The 18395-nt window shown below is 31.9% G+C and overlaps 3 protein-coding genes across 5 annotated transcripts; 2 read left to right on the top strand and 1 right to left on the bottom strand.

Annotated features, from left to right (window-relative positions):
- The first annotated feature begins 559 nt into the window (after positions 1–559).
- On the top strand, positions 560–3992 carry LOC113867255 (formate dehydrogenase 1, mitochondrial). 2 transcript variants are annotated; one of them, XM_027502442.1, is made up of 6 exons: positions 560–831; positions 1652–1823; positions 2052–2592; positions 2862–2986; positions 3314–3426; positions 3529–3992. In XM_027502442.1, the coding sequence occupies exons 1-6, from the start codon at positions 754–756 to the stop codon at positions 3640–3642; spliced, it is 1143 nt and encodes a 380-aa protein (XP_027358243.1). In that variant the 5' UTR covers positions 560–753; the 3' UTR covers positions 3643–3992. The 2 variants fall into 2 exon arrangements, with proteins under 2 accessions (XP_027358243.1, XP_027358244.1); XM_027502443.1 differs by lacking the exon at positions 560–831 and adding an exon at positions 1074–1213 and having other exon boundaries at positions 3529–3899.
- LOC113867256 (photosystem I assembly factor PSA3, chloroplastic) lies at positions 3835–7030 on the bottom strand. The gene is made up of 3 exons (XM_027502444.1): positions 6533–7030; positions 5832–5996; positions 3835–4933 (listed from the first exon to the last, which is right to left on the bottom strand). Exons 1-3 carry the CDS (start codon positions 6902–6904, stop codon positions 4613–4615), a joined length of 858 nt encoding a protein of 285 aa, XP_027358245.1. The 5' UTR covers positions 6905–7030; the 3' UTR covers positions 3835–4612.
- A 2109-nt stretch (positions 7031–9139) lies between these two features.
- LOC113867074 (deoxynucleoside triphosphate triphosphohydrolase SAMHD1 homolog) lies at positions 9140–16001 on the top strand. Of its 2 annotated transcripts, none has more exons than XM_027502041.1 (19): positions 9140–9318; positions 9434–9471; positions 9560–9582; positions 11046–11152; positions 11231–11282; positions 11382–11466; positions 11667–11757; positions 12545–12583; positions 12725–12792; positions 12942–13004; positions 13130–13185; positions 13277–13350; positions 13520–13612; positions 13708–13809; positions 14033–14113; positions 14203–14294; positions 14410–14425; positions 15277–15387; positions 15474–16001. In XM_027502041.1, exons 1-19 carry the CDS (start codon positions 9196–9198, stop codon positions 15585–15587), a joined length of 1428 nt encoding a protein of 475 aa, XP_027357842.1. In that variant the 5' UTR covers positions 9140–9195; the 3' UTR covers positions 15588–16001. The 2 variants fall into 2 exon arrangements, with proteins under 2 accessions (XP_027357842.1, XP_027357843.1); XM_027502042.1 differs by having other exon boundaries at positions 9171–9318; positions 14230–14294; positions 15474–15964.
- The last annotated feature ends 2394 nt before the right edge of the window (positions 16002–18395 follow it).

Genomic DNA, 18395 nt, shown 5'->3' on the forward strand with positions numbered 1-18395 from the left:
GATTCATGCTAAAATTAATCTTGGCAGATAACAAAGTAGTTTCATAATTAAATTTGGGATTAGGAATAGAATGAAGATAACGTGAGTGAATGATTGCTGAGGAAGTTTAAGCGCATAGAGCAAAGGAGAAAAGGGACAAAAAATTATTAGTAACATTTTTTAATATATTGTTTATTTTTAGTAAAAATTTATTAATATTATAAATAAAATTTGTTAAATTAGGAATAAAGTTTACTTAATTTTATATTATCAATAAATTTCAGTCACCAATTTTTTTTTATAACCTCAACTCTTGAACTTAAGTTTAAATATTTATAAATAAATTTTTTAAAATAAAATTTATCAAAAATTATAAAATCGTAAGACTGAAACATTCAGCGTAAAAAAGAGAATGACTCAAATGTTTTTAATAAATAATTAAAATATTATAAAAATATTTAAAAAGTGTGTTTTTTTTAAATGAAAAGTTGAAGAAAAGAGTGGCACGTAGGAATGGAAAGGCACACGTGTATAACAATAAAAAGCGACAAAGACAAAGGTGGGGACAAAATAATAGTTCATCCCTTCCCTGAGCAACCTCACCTTAGTAATTGCTATGCTTTCACCTTAGTACTCTACTGTGGTGTCTGCTGATACGTTTTTTGGTTCTATATAAACCTTACTCTATTCCACTCTTCAATTCATCGCTCTCTTCTTCTTCTTCTTCTTCTTCTTCTCTCTCTCTCTAATTATTACCATTTGGTGATTCTGACGATGGCCATGAAACGTGTGGCTTCCTCTGCGGTTCGCTCCCTGCTTGCTTCTTCTTCCACTTTCACCAGGAACCTTCACGTAAGCCCAATTAATTGTTTCACCAATTTTAGAAAAATAGTTTGTACAAGTTATTATGGCTAATCTTTGGTGAATTATCGAAATTAAAACACTATATTAATTTTTTTATGGATAAAATCTCGTCATTTTATCTAAAATAATCTAAACAAAACATTTTAGAATCACTTGTGAAAAATAAAAATATGTTTCTTAAACACATGGAACACATGGGTATCTGTGTCAATTTTATTTTCTTCTTGTATAATCATTCTCTTCTTCAATGATCGGAGCTTGGATCTGGTGTTGTGAGGTTGTTGATTGCAGTTTCTCTTTGTTGCATGCGTGATCCGTGACGATCACGTGATGTTGGTGTCGCTCTGCCATTGCACCTCAAGTACACGTAGTTCAGTTCATCCTTGTCATCAAACTTGTCTTTTTCGTTTCTCCTTGAACAAATTAAACCTTAAATTAATTTTGGCTTAATTAAGTTTTTGTTACGACAAAAGTTCCCTACTATTTTATTTCCTTTTTCACAGACTATTTTTTGTTTAGTTGATGGGATGTAATCAAAAGCTCACACAAGAAACTAAAAACAACAGTATATGAAATAGCAGATACTGTATTTTAACAAAAAAATTTATAAGAATTAAATATAAATTGTTTAATTTTTGTAGGGATTAAACATTTAATTAAGAAAAAAAAAATGTAATTGGTTAATCATTAATGCAATTGTATTTTTGCATCAAAATAAGTGTATATTAATTTTTGGTCTCTGTTCTTCAATTTCGTTTGTGCATGACCATGATTAATTTGTTTATTTTTTTCGTACTACTATGAATAGGCCACTGGTGGAAAGAAGAAGATTGTGGGGGTGTTCTACAAAGGGAATGAGTATGCTTCCATGAATCCCAACTTTGTGGGATGTGTGGAAGGAGCATTGGGTATTCGTGAGTGGCTTGAATCACAAGGTCATGAGTATATCGTCACTGATGACAAAGAAGGACCGAATTGTGGTTAGTATATATCTTGCTAACTTAATTCCACTTTATATAACATTATCTTGAGACTTGAGAGTAGAATAATGAATTGGTAGCATATGTTATTCTTGAGAGTAGTATAACATTAATTATATATAGTCAGCACCAGTATAGTGATCTGATACTGGATGGTGTAAACAAAAAAAATGTAATTATATCTTTTTGATTGCTTGAACTTATGGCTATTTGTTGTCTTGTTGACAGAACTTGAGAAACACCTTCATGATCTCCATGTCCTCATAACTACTCCATTTCACCCTGCCTATGTCACTGCGGAAAGAATAAAAAAAGCGAAAAATTTAGAGCTACTTTTGACTGCTGGCATTGGTTCTGATCATGTTGATCTTAAGGCTGCTGCTGCTGCTGGTTTAACTGTGGCAGAGATCACAGGAAGCAATGTAGTTTCGGTTGCAGAGGACGAACTCATGAGAATTCTTGTTCTAGTGAGGAATTTCTTGCCAGGGTATCATCAGGCTGTTAATGGAGAGTGGAATGTTGCTGGCATTGCATATAGAGCTTATGATCTTGAAGGCAAGACCATAGGGACCGTTGGTGCCGGACGAATTGGGAAGCTTTTACTACAAAGATTGAAGCCTTTTAACTGTAATCTTCTGTATTATGATCGACTTAGGATGGACTCTGAATTGGAGCAACAAATTGGAGCAAAGTTTGAGGAGGACCTTGATGCAATGCTTCCAAAGTGTGATGTAATTGTTATCAACATGCCTCTTACTGAACAGACAAGGTATATACTTCTAATATTAATCCAACAAAATACATTTTAACAGTTGAAATCTTATGCCATTTTATAATTTTCAAAATTGTGCATTATCAGTATTTATCACCAGGGATTCATGGCAAATCCAACATATATATGAAGTTTTTTTTTTAATAATGTACATGTATATTCCATACTTTTTGTTGTACTGGTTTAGACATGGTGTTATGCATGGATATTCAAATTCTTTGATCATTTTCCAGTGATGAGTAGTGACTAAAGTTTTTGTGATTCAGAGGATTGTTTGACAAAAATAGAATTGCTAAGTGCAAGAAGGGTGTCTTGATTGTTAACAATGCTCGAGGGGCAATCATGGACACCCAAGCAGTTGCTGATGCTTGTGCTAGTGGCCACGTTGCAGGTAATTCTAAAACCAGCACACAAAAAATTGTGTTTCCATCAAAACATTGAAACTACTGTTGGAAGTAATGTAATACGATAATAATAAGTTTAGAAAAATCAATAAATAATAAGTTTTTATTGAAAATAGTAGGATTTAATGTTACTTATGCATTAAATCTTGCTATATCTTGTGATTTTCAATAAAAATTTACTATATTTAAGTTTTTATTCTGTGTTCTTGGGCACATGTAAAAATAAACTGAACGTGATATACCTGAAATTTGTTAAATTTTAAAATCATTCAAGCGCTTCTTTCATCGTCATTCCTAATCTCTTATTTCTATAGGTTATGGTGGTGATGTTTGGTACCCACAACCAGCTCCAAAGGATCATCCATGGCGCTACATGCCAAACCACGCCATGACTCCTCATATTTCTGGCACCACAATAGATGCACAGGTTGTTTAATTTTCTAGCATTTACTTGTCTTTTTTTTTTTTTTTCTATGTGCGTAAGTTCTTTCACTTGGTGGAATACTGATAATAAATCAAACTTGTTCAGCTACGTTATGCTGCTGGTGTCAAAGACATGCTTGACCGGCACTTTAAGGGTGAAGATTTTCCAGAACAAAACTACATTGTCAAGGGGGGTCAACTTGCAAGCCAATACCGGTGAAGTAGTGTGTGTCAATGTGGCCTTTAAATCTTCCATTTTTTAGGCCAATGGATGAGCAAATAAAGATCTAGAGGGCACTATAACGATATGTGCTTGCTTTGTTGAGTTTGTACTCGTTTAATTTATTTCAGAAATAAAATTGTAAGGACCGCTCTCTGTGTATGGTTCTTGTGTTTTTAGAATTTGAATGTACTGCTTTTAATGCGAGGATATTAGTATCTATGGTTAACATGGGATTGAAAATTGACTAACGAAAGTAAATCATGTCCACCAGACCATATGATTTGGTAAAATTACATGTTCTTCCTCTTCATTTTGAAAATACAAATTAACTCCATTCTTCTTGTCTTTTATAAAAAGTAAATTACAGTCTCGTTGAAGAGGAAATTCTTCCTATCTTGAGGTTTGTTGAATAATCAGCGAATTTCATCTCGTTTTTCTAACTTCAGCTAACTATTGACGTTACATTGTTAATACTTTTTTTAGTAAAACTATTTTTTATTAATTGTTAAATACTTATATATAATATAAAGAATATTTAAGTAAATTTCTTGTTAAATTTTCAAACTTAACAGAAAATTACGGTTCTATCTCATTTTTCACACCTTCCCGTGCCTATTAAATGCCACAAAAGGTGTTGCAAATATGTAAGACGGATGAAGCAATCCAAAGCGAGAGATATGTAGCAATAGGGTGGCAATGGGAAGAACTAAATCACTCCAAAAATTTCAAAAAATAAAATGGCATTAGAGATAAAATGATTTTCTACCTTGACCATTTATAATGCTAAGTTCTAACAGTGATTACATGAAATTTCTGCATTTTCCAAAAAGTCATAACCCCACATAAGAGAATAAGATATAGGATATCTGTCTTTTTTCTGAGTAGCCAAAAGGCTAAACCAGCTTAGTTTCTAAATATAATTTCATTCAATGCATTATGTAATGGAAATTACAGGCTTCACTTATAGTTAAGTCTCACTATTTTGTTTAAGGAACTGAAGTTCTTTCATTTGGATTTCCACAGCTTCTTTTGATAGAGGCTTGGGTTCAGAAACATATTCCTCGTTAACTCCTGATGCTACTTTCTCTGCCTTGTCTTTGACAAGTTGCTGGACCTTTTCTCTCTGAACTGTTGGGAAAACAGCACTAAGCATTGCAGTTAGCAATCTTTCATCTTCTTCCTCTACAGGGTCCTTTCCAAAGCAGCACACATAGATAGCATCAAGAGCCTTCCCAGCTCGAATCTCCATTGGGATTGCAGGAGGTTCAGTCCTTAGCTTTGCCCTTCTCTACAGTGTTGAATATATTTTCTTGAGTTGTTAGGGTAGAGGCATAAAAATAATCAAACACCAAGCATAAATGAGGAGCAATAGTGATATGAACAACAAAAATATTTGCCATGTCTTGGAATTGCTTTTCCTCATCTCAAGCTAGCCAGTTGATAACATAGCACTTCTCACAACAAAAAATGAATGAGAATTTCATCCGGGAGAAACACATTGTTACATTTTTGGTATCGATTAATTTTAGAGAAATTGTCACTTATTTTTCAAAAACTCTCTCAGGAAGCTGAAAAAAATAAACTATTCTTACCTCAAAATAAAAACCAAACATGCACCTTACATATATTATGTGTGACTAGCTAATGTCTCAGCAGTGCAGCAACCTAGAAGAAATGAATACCTATTTCCCTCGAGCCAAAGGTCATTAAATGTTTTGTAGGGAAGGCCTCATGTCACAGATAATAGAATGACCTTTATAGATAATATAAACTGAATGAAAGTGATAGAGGCACAAGGTAAGTTTTTGGACTATGCCTAGGCAAGAATGTTCCATGAAAGGCTTGAGGGTATATTTGCAAAGTCTTATGCCAGTGTGGTAAGCTACAGTGATTGAAAATTGTCTACACCAAAGAGAGAGGATGGTTTAGGCAAGAGAAAGCATTATCTTTGGCAATGTAAAGTGTAAAGATGCTGATTCCGCGAAAGTAGAGAACAACAATAAGCCTTGAGGAAACCTTTGAATCACTAATTATTTTCAGGCCAATAAGTACATCAGAACTATTGTGTTTACTGTTTAGAGTTTAGACAACATATTTTAGAATAGAGTTTCCCTTCAAAACTAAATGGCCTTTGAAGATGGATACACCAAAAGTAATACATATTACATAGGGAAATAGAGACCAACCTCCTTTGCCTCATTCATGAGGGCCATGAAATTCTGCTCCTCAAATTCAATGTCATTAGAGAGGCGGAGCCTAGCCACCCCTTCCAGAAGATCCTCAGTTTTGAGAAGACCTGCTCCAATGGCTGCTAGCCAACAGCATAACAGAACATAGAGAGGATCCCCTGTCTATCCACAACAAGATAACACCAAGTCAGACACACCAAGTTCAAATTCAATGTGAACTTGCCAAGAATGACAAGAAAAAATTTAATTTAAATTAATGAATGTGGACACGTTTGAGTACATAATTTAATCAATAAGTTTTAATCGTAAGCTAAAAAAAACTCATTAAAATATGTAAAAAATCAACTTATGCCAGTCATAAACTACTTTCATAAGCTCCATGCAGGTTTTTCCAAACGCTCTCTAAATCATCTTCACTAAATTAACTTCAAAACCCAAGTTTCAAATTTGATTCTGGGGTAGGAAATTAAACCAATTCATTAAATTTTAAGCTTATATAGATCAAGTTTTGAGCATGAAATCAACCTCGTTAAGCTTAACTACAAAACCCAAGCTTCAAACTTGATTTTGGGGAGGCAGTCAAATAATTGAACGATTAATCACCAAACTTAATCACCCTCATAAGTTCTACATAAAAAGAAGAAAAAAAACTGAAGATGAAAAATTGACCAAAGGGTAGGAACCAAATGATTCATTACCTTTCCACGTCGATCTTGGAATTCATAAAAAGCTGTGGTATCAGTGTTGGAGCAGTTCTTGCCAACGCGCCTACGAAATTCAGCAAAGTCAACAAGGTCATCACCAACGCCACCTTCATCACTGAGGATCCTAGCGAAGAGGCCAACCACAGGGAGTGCACCAATGACTTTGTTGGCTAAAGAGGCAAAGGAATTTTGGTTCTCTATGTAGGCTCTAACAGTGAAGTGTGAAACTCTTGAAGTGGGTCTTGTGGGGTGAAGAAGAAGATGGTGGCGAAGAAGGAGAAGAGAAGATGGGGAAGTGAGGTTGGAGGAAGAGGAGAGGTTTGTGGTGAGAGATGAAAATGGTGAAGTGGCCTTTAAAGCCACCATTTTTGATGTTTTTCAAGTTAGAGAGCTTGTTTCTTGGCCTCTCGTTTATGTATATGTTTATGTTTTTGGGTTATCTGTTTGGTTTGTGTTGGGTTCATTCACGAGAGAGAGAAGGATTGTGATTCTGGAAAATATTCTATGTAAGTTAGTTTATTAAATAAATAATTCTATTTTAGATAAGTTAATAGTAATATTTTGTTCATAAAAAGTCAAACAAAAAATTTATGTACTTTTTAATATAAATTTAAATTTTGTTAATTTACTTAAAATCAGATTACGTGTCTTATTAAATAATTTAGATGGGCTACAAATATCTTTTAGATAAGATTATTATATTTGAGTACGATAGAATTATTGTAAAAATATTCTTTAAATATTTAATAAAAGAAGACAAATTCTTCTATATATTATCAATAACATACTTTTATTTTATATATTTAAAGTGTAAAATTCGCTTTAAAAAGTAAAATACACAGTTATATAACAAATCAATTAAAGACCGAGGTTATAATAATTTTTTAGTCAAAATGTATGTTAGTAACAAATTATGAAGTTATTAAAATTTAAATGATTAACTCTTATTATTGTGCTCTTTATTTTCTAAAATGAAACTCTGAATTTAGATGAGATAGATTATTAAAACAAAAACATAATATAATAAGAATAATATCAATAATAGTATATTATTATATTTATTTAAATAAATAGACTCATCAAGTTTTTTGTTAATCTAAAAATGATATTTCTTTACTAAAAAAGATTTGTCAAAAACATTATCTTCACAAATTTAATATATAAGTTTAATCCAAATCAAAACTAATAGCACTAACTTATTTCCACCCCAAAGACTACAAATATGTGTAACCTTAATGGATTCATATTAATCTGTGATTCTGTGGAGGATTTAGGCTTCACTGATAATCAGAAGTGTTATATGATTTCTAAGTTACCACTCCTTGTTAAGTTTTTACTTTTCAGGGCCCAGGCTCATTATGGTACCAAAAAATTTATATTTTTGCTGTTGTTCTAAACAACATTTTGCTACTATATTATTAAAAAGGCAATTACTAACATTGATCAGTTATAAAATGAATGGAATTTGGATGGTTATTATGAGATTCTTTGCTTGTTTTCACCAGGAGAATTGTGTGTTTACCAAATTGTGCTTTAACAATTGTGAGGTTCCTACTTTCAATGGCCAAAATAAAGGGTTATGATTTTTAATAAAAATTAAAGCCATATTTTGATAATTTTAATGCTAAACATTATTAACATGTTTAAATCTTTAATGCCATCTGAATTTGTTTAGTGTATAAATTATTTTTTCTGTTTTATAGGTCACACTTTATGTTATATTAATGAACAAGTAATTACTAAAATTAATCAATTAAAAAATTACAAAGAATTTGAATGGTTTAGTGATTTTATTGACCCTATAAAATGATAATTTTTATCATGAAGCACATGATTTCAAGAATAGTTTTTGTTAATATTCTTTCTATATATAAAATAAGGTTCATGCACGTTAAATTTTTAATTGAAATTTTGTAACCCCAACGTGGTGAATGTGTAAACGCACATGTGAAAAAATAATTCCAATTTTAAAAATAATATAATTTCAGTAAATCATTGTCTATTTTTTTGGTAAATCCATTTTTTAATCCACGTGTCGAGCTTCTATTGGGTCTTATAGAAAAGTTGACTTACCCTGTAAGCAATTCATATTCCCGTTGACTCGGAATAACTTCACGTGTTCAGAAACGATTACTTAATGAGTCAACTCAACTATATTTTTCTAAAGATTAATGGTTTTTATAGTTAATAATTTCTTTCATCACCTTCCTAGGCTATCTAATAAAAAATTATGCTAACTTAATTAAATAATTAAAGTTAATATGTCTTTTTAATCAGTGAAAATGATTAAATTATGAGCAAAATTTAAATATTTTTATACTTTAAAAATAAATTTTAATTGATAAAAAGATATTTTTTTAGTATTTTTATTTATTATTACAATAAATATAAAATATAAAATTGTGATGCTAGTATTTTTTTTTCTTCTTAAATTTTATTTTTGTTAAGAAATACTCTAAAAAAATAATTAATTATATTTCATTAAATGCTTTATTTTTTTTAAACTTATCCATATTAAATATTTTTCATATAATAATTTTGTGATTTTTATGGTCTTAACTCTTACCCTATAAATACAGGTTAGCGTTTTCGTTTAAATTTGAAACTGAAGCCAAGAACCTGAATCCTGGGTTGATAGCAGAGAAAGGAAGAAAGACATGGGAGCATATTGCAACGGCGACGTTTCGTTGCCACAATCATACGACGTCGCTTCATCTCGAGATCTCAGACTCTGCAAGCACGTTCACGATAATGTTCATGGCAACATTTATCTCGATCCCGTAATTTTCATCAACCGTAGAGTTACTTTGTTTTTCGATTTTTATTCCTTTTTAGCTAATGAATATGCTAATTTCATTTATCAATTTTTTTTTTTGTAATTGTTCGTTTTTGCAGCTCAGTTTGAAGTTCATAGACACTGAGCAGTTTCAGAGGTAAGTGTGAAACGTTTTGTTGTCTGCGTGTTTGGTTATTTGTTAATTATGTGTTTTTTTTTTTTTTTTTTTTTTGGTTGTATTGTAGGCTTCGCGAGTTGAAGCAACTCGGTGAGTTAATCGTTGTTTCTTTAATTCAATAGATTAGAGCAAGTGCTATGGAAGTTACTTTGAAATCGAAATACATTTGCACTATTACTTGTTCTGTGTTATGTTTCATGGGATTTTGCATTGTTATTTTCACTATGAACTTTAATACAGTTGGTTTGCTTTTTCTATGCTTGGAATCTGTATATCTTATGATGGAACTTGGGTTAGAGTGGGGCATATTTTATGTATTTAGAGGTAATTTTAATTTGTTTTTATTTTAGTGAATTCAGGTTAATACATAAAATGGAGTAAATCATAGACTATCAAGTACGAAGCTGGACTGTTTAGTAGTTGTTCTATTTTGTTTTAAAAGGAAGATATCTATGTTTCTCATTTTTGGCAAGAAGATTTTGAATGTATTTTGCAAACTGGAGAATTTCATGGAAATGCTGAGTTTTCTGCTTTGGGATTTCAAATGTATTTTAAATAGTGTGCCAAGATGTTGGTCTTAAGTTCAATTTTTAAATACCAGATAAGATACTTTTATTAGTCATCAATACTCATTCCTGGCTCTACATCTAAATAGTTTTACTTGCAGGAAAGGAACACCATGTATGTGTATCCTAAAACAGGTTTTAGAGTTTTGGAAGTTTATTTGTACTTGTAATCATAGTTATTTTTGATATTGAAATGACACCATGTTCAAGATATAGCTTTAGAATTTGGTGAAGCTGTTTTTGCTTTTTAAAAAGATTAGTGTCAGGGTGCATTTGGATACAAAACTTATTTAAGTGTTTAGTTGATAAGTTCATTTTAAACGACGACTTATATCATAAGTTCATGGATGAAACTTAATGGGATAAGTTGAAAACAACATATTTTGATAATTTATGTCATAAAACTTATTGAAATACACCAAAAAGAGCGTATGCAGTCATAAGCTTTTTCGAAATAGCCATTAAACAAATTCAGCTTCATTATGTGAAGTTGTGACTTGTGAGTCTGTGTGTGGGTTTTTGGTAATTATTATAGTTTTTTGAAAGTGCCATGAAGTGAGAAAAAGGTTTTTTCTGAAATTTTCCCTATCATATAATCATATATGTTATATGGAAACTTAGATGAAATATTTTTTTATGCATTTATGCTATGACATAACTAGCACCAGGAGGTCCCATTTGATTCCCTCTAACCACTGGCAGTAATAAATCTATCTTTGTCAATAAAAAAATTTGCATTGGTGATACAATGGAATATATGAAGGATCTTATGAAATATCTGTTAAGATTACTGAGCATATTTATTTTGGTAACAAAATAGTTTCTGTCATTTTCATGTAACCTATAAAAGGAAGACTGTTGGTGTAAAAGGTAATATTTAAAGCTGCTTCAAATGCTGTTATGCAATCGATGAACACATGCATGAGATCCCCTTTTGAATATTCAGTATGTGATTTCTCCAACAAATCAATTTGTTTTATGTTTCAGGTTTTACGCACATGGTTTATCCAGGTGCTGTGCATTCCAGATTTGAGCATTCTCTTGGCGTGTATTGGCTTGCTGGTCAATCTATAGACAAGCTTAAAAGTTATCAGGTGCGAAATTTTATTATATATTATACCCTTTTACGAAAGTCTTTTTGACAGGATGCTAATGTGCTTGTGATGTTGCAGGGCATGGAGCTTGGTATTGATAGATTTGATATTCAAACAGTGAAACTTGCAGGTATCTGATGTTTTTTAGATCTGTTGATGATTTTAATCCTATATATATATATATATATATTATAAACAAATTTTACGGTTGATATTGTCATTTCTGTAGGACTTATGCATGATGTGGGACATGGCCCTTTCAGTCACTTGTTTGAACGGGAGTTCCTTCCCCAAGTTATCAGTGGTTCTCATTGGTATCTTATTTTTACATATTCTTGAATTTAATAATCTAATTTATTTTATTTTTCTCTGCATTTATGCCCTCATAATGTTGTAGAGTTCTGTTTTTCTCATTGATGAAATCCTTTAAGATATTTATGTTTTATCTTGTCAATCTTAAATTGCTTTTGTGATCATAATCCGTTCAAAATGTGTCATATTTTGTATTTGGTAGGTCACATGAACAAATGTCAGTGAATATGGTCGATTATATAGTTGATGAACACTGTATTGATGTTGATCCCCAAATGATAAGAAGAGTCAAGGTAAAGCTATATAATTTACTATTATCTTTTACCTGCTATGGATTAAGTATCTTTAAATTTTGAGCATCACTTCATGATAACCATCATCCACTTGAAGTTTTGGGTAAATTAATTGTTCCAAGTTGTCAGTATAATAGACTGAGTGCTTAGTTAAAGTAGGCTTGGAAACACCTTTCCTTTTGGTTTAGAAGTATTGGACTTCGAAACATAGTATACTACCTCTGTTTCTTTTTATCTGTTTACTTAGGAGAATAACAAACAAATTAGGAAATGTAATTAATATATTCATATTTATTATTTTTAACTTCCTAATATTACCATTGCTTATCTCTCATTTATGATAATTTGTAAAGTATTTAAGAATTAGTTAGAGATAAGGGCATAGTTCATAAGATAGTAATTGATGTTGTCTTGAAATTACGAATGGACAGATAAGTAAAAACAAAGTTGTTTCAAAAGTAGACAGATAAAAAAGAAATTGAGGAAGCATATAAAATATGATAAATGTTGCAGATAGCCATTGGTGTTCTCTGATCAATAGTAGCCTTCATTTGGAAATGTATGTTTAAGCTTTACCATGGACATCTTTAAAACAGGTTTAGAAGGTTGTCTAGCTTCTGTTTTCTTTCCCTGTGTTTGTGTGGATTCTTGAAGTTGAAAGAGGCTATTACATGTGCTTATGTTATTTTCACTTAGTGATATAGTTATTCACTTATGCTGCATCACCCTGACAAATGAAAAATAGGAAGAAGTTTGCATCTTCATCTAACAGGTTTTAAATTGGCAGGAGATGATATTAGCAAGCTCTGAATCTGCTCTTCCAAGGGTAAGATTTTTAATCTATTCTATTTTATGCTGTCCATTTTTAAGGTGTATGTACTAATAGTTTTGGTAGATGATTTTGTTTATTCTTACCATAGATATTTGTTACCAATGTCTTCTTTTTTCCTTTTTGTTTGTTATTTAGAGCTCAAGTGAGAAAAGTTTCTTGTATGATATTGTTGCAAATGGCCGAAATGGAATTGATGTTGACAAGTAAGTAAACAGATAAAATTTAACAGTCAAATCTGATTTATAAATCTTTTGTATATGTTTTTTCTCTCTCACACATGTATATTCTTTGGGTGTCTGGGCATTTGAGTTATGCTATATTATAACGCTAAGTGGAAACTATTGGTTTGCAGATTTGACTATATTAGCCGTGACTGTCGAGCTTGTGGTCTGGGTTGCAACTTTGAATTTCAAAGGTTTCATGAATTTTTCTAAAATAACTTTTTCTTATCATTGTTTTGATAATTTTCCTCTGCAAGAAAGTAAAAGTAAATGTGTTATATATAACTATTACCATCTTAAATTGAAATTTACTTTACAGGTTATTAGAGACAATGCGAGTTGTGGATGATGAGATTTGTTATCGTTCTAAGGACTGTTAGTGTTATACTGCAAACAATTTTTTATTACCTTTGTAATTGAACTGTGTTTCTTCATGTCCCTTACTTTTGGCTGTGTAATTTGGTAGATCTTACCATCCACAAGTTGTTTGCTACTCGTGCTGATCTGTATAGAACAGTTTATACACACCCAAAAGTGAAGGTATGGAGTAGTTATTTTATCAGGAGGATGGAGTAGTTATTTTATCAGGAGGATTATTTCATTTGTTGAGACAGATCCTTGCCTTTTTGTTCATTTCCTGTCTCTTTAATATCCATAAACTTACCCTTTTTGGCTTTTACTGTTTCTAATCTCATCTTGATGTTTTCAGGCAATAGAGCTTATGGTGGTTGATGCACTTGTTCATGCTAATAATTATTTGGAGATTTCATCTCACATACATAATCCTTCTGAGTACTGGAAGGTTGTGAGGGGGCTTCTTGCTAATGAACTTGAATTAAATGCATGTTTACAATGTTCTTTTAAAGCATAAAATATATTTTACATTGAAAAATGCAGCTGGATGACACGATAGTTAAAACCATTGAGACAGCTCCAAGTCAAGAACTAAAGGAGGCCAGGGAGTTGATTCTGCGCATTCGAAGGAGGAATTTGTACCAGGCATGTTTTTACCTGTTGCTTTTCTGTGATTATCAGTAACATACAACAATCACCTGTGTTATTTTCTCAAGGTGTTCAACACAAATTTCACACCAACTGTAGTGTGGCTGTATCTAAATTTACATTCAACCTACAAGTTTGTGTGGTTAGCATTTTCTGTATCTATTCAATTAGAATTATTTATTTCTTGCTGAAGCTCAGGAAGTTTCTCTATTTTTTGCAGTTCTGTAATGAATATGCTGTACCAAAGAATATGCTGGACAATTTTAAGAAAGTCACTGCGCAAGATATTGTTTGTTCTCAGGTCCTCAATCTTATTATTTGCAAATAGTTTTGATTCTTTCTGTTCAACATGGAGTTCCGTGTTGTTTTATATGTGACATCATTTGACAGAAGAGTGGTGGAGTTACACTGAAAGAGGAGGATGTAGCTATTTGTAATGTCAAAATTGATTTGACTCGTGGAAAGCATAACCCTCTGGAAAGGTATTCAGGGAAGAATGATCATGCATGCTGATCATAGACCTTCAGTTTGTTTTAACTTCCGAATATCATATACTAACCTATGTTTATTCTCTTCTGGTGCATGTTTCTGTGGCAGCATCAACTTTTTCAAGGTACATCTATTTTGTATTGGTGGATTATGTCTTTTTGGACTAGCAAGCCCTCTGACCTGATGTGCAGTCTGACATTTTCTAGGTTTTTTAAGTTATTCTTCCTAGCTAATTAGTTCTAGTTTATACTGTTTTTATTACATCTGTTGGAATATAGACAAATTTGGTTATCCAGACCAGATAGTACTTCGCTTAATTTGTTGAAAATTATATGAAAAATTAAATTGTGTTTGATGGGTGCTTATGATTGGTGTTTAGTTGATGTGGCTATGAGAGCCCGAAATGTTCTACTTCGACACAACTGATTGGTTCATTTTGACAATTAAGTGGGGGGGCTATTATGCAAAATTATTTTCTTTTACCGTAATTTGAGTTCATTGTCACAAGTTTTAGTACGATCCTGAAAGCTTACAGCAGTACGATTTTAAACTTCAAAGATTGGGTCAACAGAGAGGCCTTAGGCTCAATGTTTTCTTTTATTCTTGCAGATTTTGTTCTTGGTAACTAAGTTGCATATCAATGGGTTGAATGTTGAAGTTCTTATGGGATTTTACACATTAATATTTGTACAAAGTTTTATGAATATTTCCTTGAGAAATTTTTTTCTTTTAAAATGCTGCTGTGAGAAGCACTGTGTTAATAATATGCCAATATGTAAACATTAATGTCACTTCATAAAAAAATTAAACTACCTTTTGTATAAAGTGAATGCTGGTTTTGAGGTCTATTGGGGATGAGGAGTGAGACAGTAAGAGGATAACCTGAATTCTTTTTAATCTTTTGCTGCTATCTATATGTATACCTATATAATGCTGCTAGCTATATTACATTTACCTGTTCAATAATGTATTCAGGATTATGAAAGTGACGAGAAATTTACAATACCTGATGATCGCATAAGCCACTTGCTGCCTACATCTTATCAAGACATGATAGTTAGGGTGTACTCCAAAAAGCCAGAACTGGTGTGTGTCCTATTCAGGTTTGAACTTATTTGCTTTACATGTTCAGGTCAGGTTGACTTACCTTATGCTTGTGCAATCTTATATAGGTGGAGGCAATTTCAGATGCTTTTGAAAATTTTCAGTTAAAAACATATGGGATCAAAGCACAGGTACATTCAACGCCAGAGAAAAAGAAGCGTCGATACAATTCATGTATATGAGGGCACTATTATATCAATATTACTAATAATTTTCACCTTTCTTTTTCCCTCCTCCCTGGTGCTCTTCTTTTCCTTCTTTTATAAGTATAGAAATATAAAATAATTTCCACAATTGAAACATAGTCCTAGTCAACAGCAGCTGTCTTTGTTTGCAAGAGAGTATTATTTCCACACCTCAATGAATGGTACACTCTCTGAAGGCTGTATTTGAGTTTATCATATCCAAGAATCAATCACATGTACAGCAATGGTTTAGTGTAACAGTTTCATTTAGCTGTAATTGTCTGTGGCAGCAAACATTTCTTGTCACTGCTAGTTGGCAGTTCAACTTGCAAATGTTCCCAAATTTCATGTTCCTGAAAAATTGGTCCAGTTTTCATGGATAAGAATGATATGCCAAAAGTCTGGTTAGTTACGCATCTCTACCAGTTTAGACTACTAACTACTAAGCATTCATTACATTAATTACAATTTTGTCAAGTTTGAAAAAAGTTGTGTGATTTACATTGTTGAATTGGCATATTGACTCCTTATGGCTGAAAATCCAACTGCATGTATATCTCGTGACCAAGAAAGTTTGTGGTGCTGAAGACATACAAGTCATAGACCACGGTGCTTATATTAAGATCCTAGCATATTTCATGCCTACATCACTGATGATATTTTGAATTTTTCGGTTTTCAATGATATGAACTGTGAATATTAAGGTTATTATTTTTATTATTATTTTTTATCATTCTTTTTGGGGCATAATTATGGGTATGGGGAAGGGTCATCGTAGTTTTTGTTTTGGAGAGTCATGCCTCTTTAAGATCACGGGTGTTATACTAACTACTGATAGTTCTTAATAAAAATCTCGAGCATTTTGGGATTCAGTTGAAACTTGGCCTCGTGATTCATGACCATGTTGAGACTTGAGACATCTCTTTGGCCACATTCAAGTCCCAAAGTAGGTTTTCACGGGCAAGCATTAAGCATTGCATATCAACATTGAAACAGCAATGTTACTTGCACTTCAATTCATTGCAAAGCTAATGCCAAACTACATGTTTCCTTTTATTATTTTCTTTTTGGAATTTAAGTATATGCCGTGATTTATTAAAATTTAAAATCTTGTTAAAATTTGAGATGTCAGCCATGTTTGATACGAATGTAAAATAGTTTTTTCTAACCTCCATACAGCTCGTTATTCATTCTTCATTGTTCATATGTTATTACATCAGTTTTACAGATACAAGGAGAAAGAAATCTCCAATAGTAAACAATTTATAATTAGAATTTCAAAGGGTGAATTTAATTAACTATGAAATCATTCAAAGTTACCATTTGCAATTGGAATTAGTGCTCATCCGGCACCAACAAAAAAAGCACTTTATTTCTTTTTTTGTAAATCTGGAATAGATATTGCAGAATTAAGTTTTCTTTTTCTTCTTGAAAATAAATAAAGTACAGGCTGTATTCTAAATGATGATAACCTGTTACTTTTTTATTCTCATGATTCCAAAGTGTTAGACACCAACTAACGATATGATCATTGAAAAATTCAAAGCATCTTAAAGGTAAATGAATTCAAAAGAAAGAAGTCATTGGTTTTGGTTCATCCATCTATCTATTTGTCATATTTTAGTTTTCAATCAAATTTGATGTTGATCCTAGGTTACGTAGGTAACTATGGCCCATGAAAATTAGTTTGATTCTTGCATTGCGTAACTATGTTCATTTAAGACCTCCTTGATACGTGACAAAAAAAAATAAAATCCTTGAGCTATGCTATTTTATTAGAAGCATTTTATTTTTCCTTTCAACATAGAATATCACATTTGGTGGCTAAGGCTCTCAGTTTGCTTCTTTATGTTCTTTTTCCCTTGCTTTATTAAGAGCATAGTATTTCAAAATTCAAATGCAACCTTCCCCAGATGACCTGTTCAAGCTTGTCATTGAAATTATCTTTCCACAAAAAGAAGTCCTTCCCTTTATTAGAAATCAGGCACTGTGCTTCCCTTAAACTAGTCAATACTGAAGAGACAGTTGGTATGTACTCAGCCACGTAGGGTGTCAAATTGGCATTGATGGCTAAGCACGGCAAGAAAATAGACTTGGGAGAATAATTTTTTTTATAAAAAATATAAACCAAAATAACTTTTTTGATTTACTTTAACATTGAATATATTTTTATATTAATCTTATATAACTTAGATAGGATAATATTTTTATCAAGGTACTTGGTATCAAATGATTTTAAACACTCTTGGACAAACTGGGCATTCAAGACTTGCATGTACCGCCTTGAGTATCGCAGTCAATTATTCTACTTGTATCAGATAATGATTCAGCTAGTTATTAGGCAATATTGCTAGATATAGAGAGCAACTATATTAGGCAATAATAGGTACATATCCTAGATTAGGATCGGTTTGTTTGATTTCCCAAAATTAGGCGAGCTAGTTTTGGGTTAATTCTATTCTTTCAATTTTGAATATATGATACCGATTGGTGAATTTGGACAAAAGAACATGAAAATATACACTCTTTTAGCAGTTCACCCTATTAATCGACTAGTTTAAAAGTCTTAGAAATAGAAGTTTGTCATTGAGTGGGAATATAAAACTCTTCTACAAATAAAACAATTTCATGAGGCCGCAAGTCAAAACCGAGGAACATGATTTCAAGCTTAACAGGAAGGGTGCAATAAACAGTCAAAACCAAAAGAGGAACGTTATGATCCTTAAAGACAACAAAATTTGCCATCTAAATTAAACCGAGGAACATGATGAAAAATACTGATTAACAAAAAAGAATGAAATTTGG

This window comes from Abrus precatorius, unplaced genomic scaffold, assembly GCF_003935025.1.
Source record: "Abrus precatorius isolate BTA unplaced genomic scaffold, Abrus_2018 Scaffold5, whole genome shotgun sequence".
In the NCBI taxonomy this organism is placed as follows: domain Eukaryota; kingdom Viridiplantae; phylum Streptophyta; class Magnoliopsida; order Fabales; family Fabaceae; genus Abrus; species Abrus precatorius.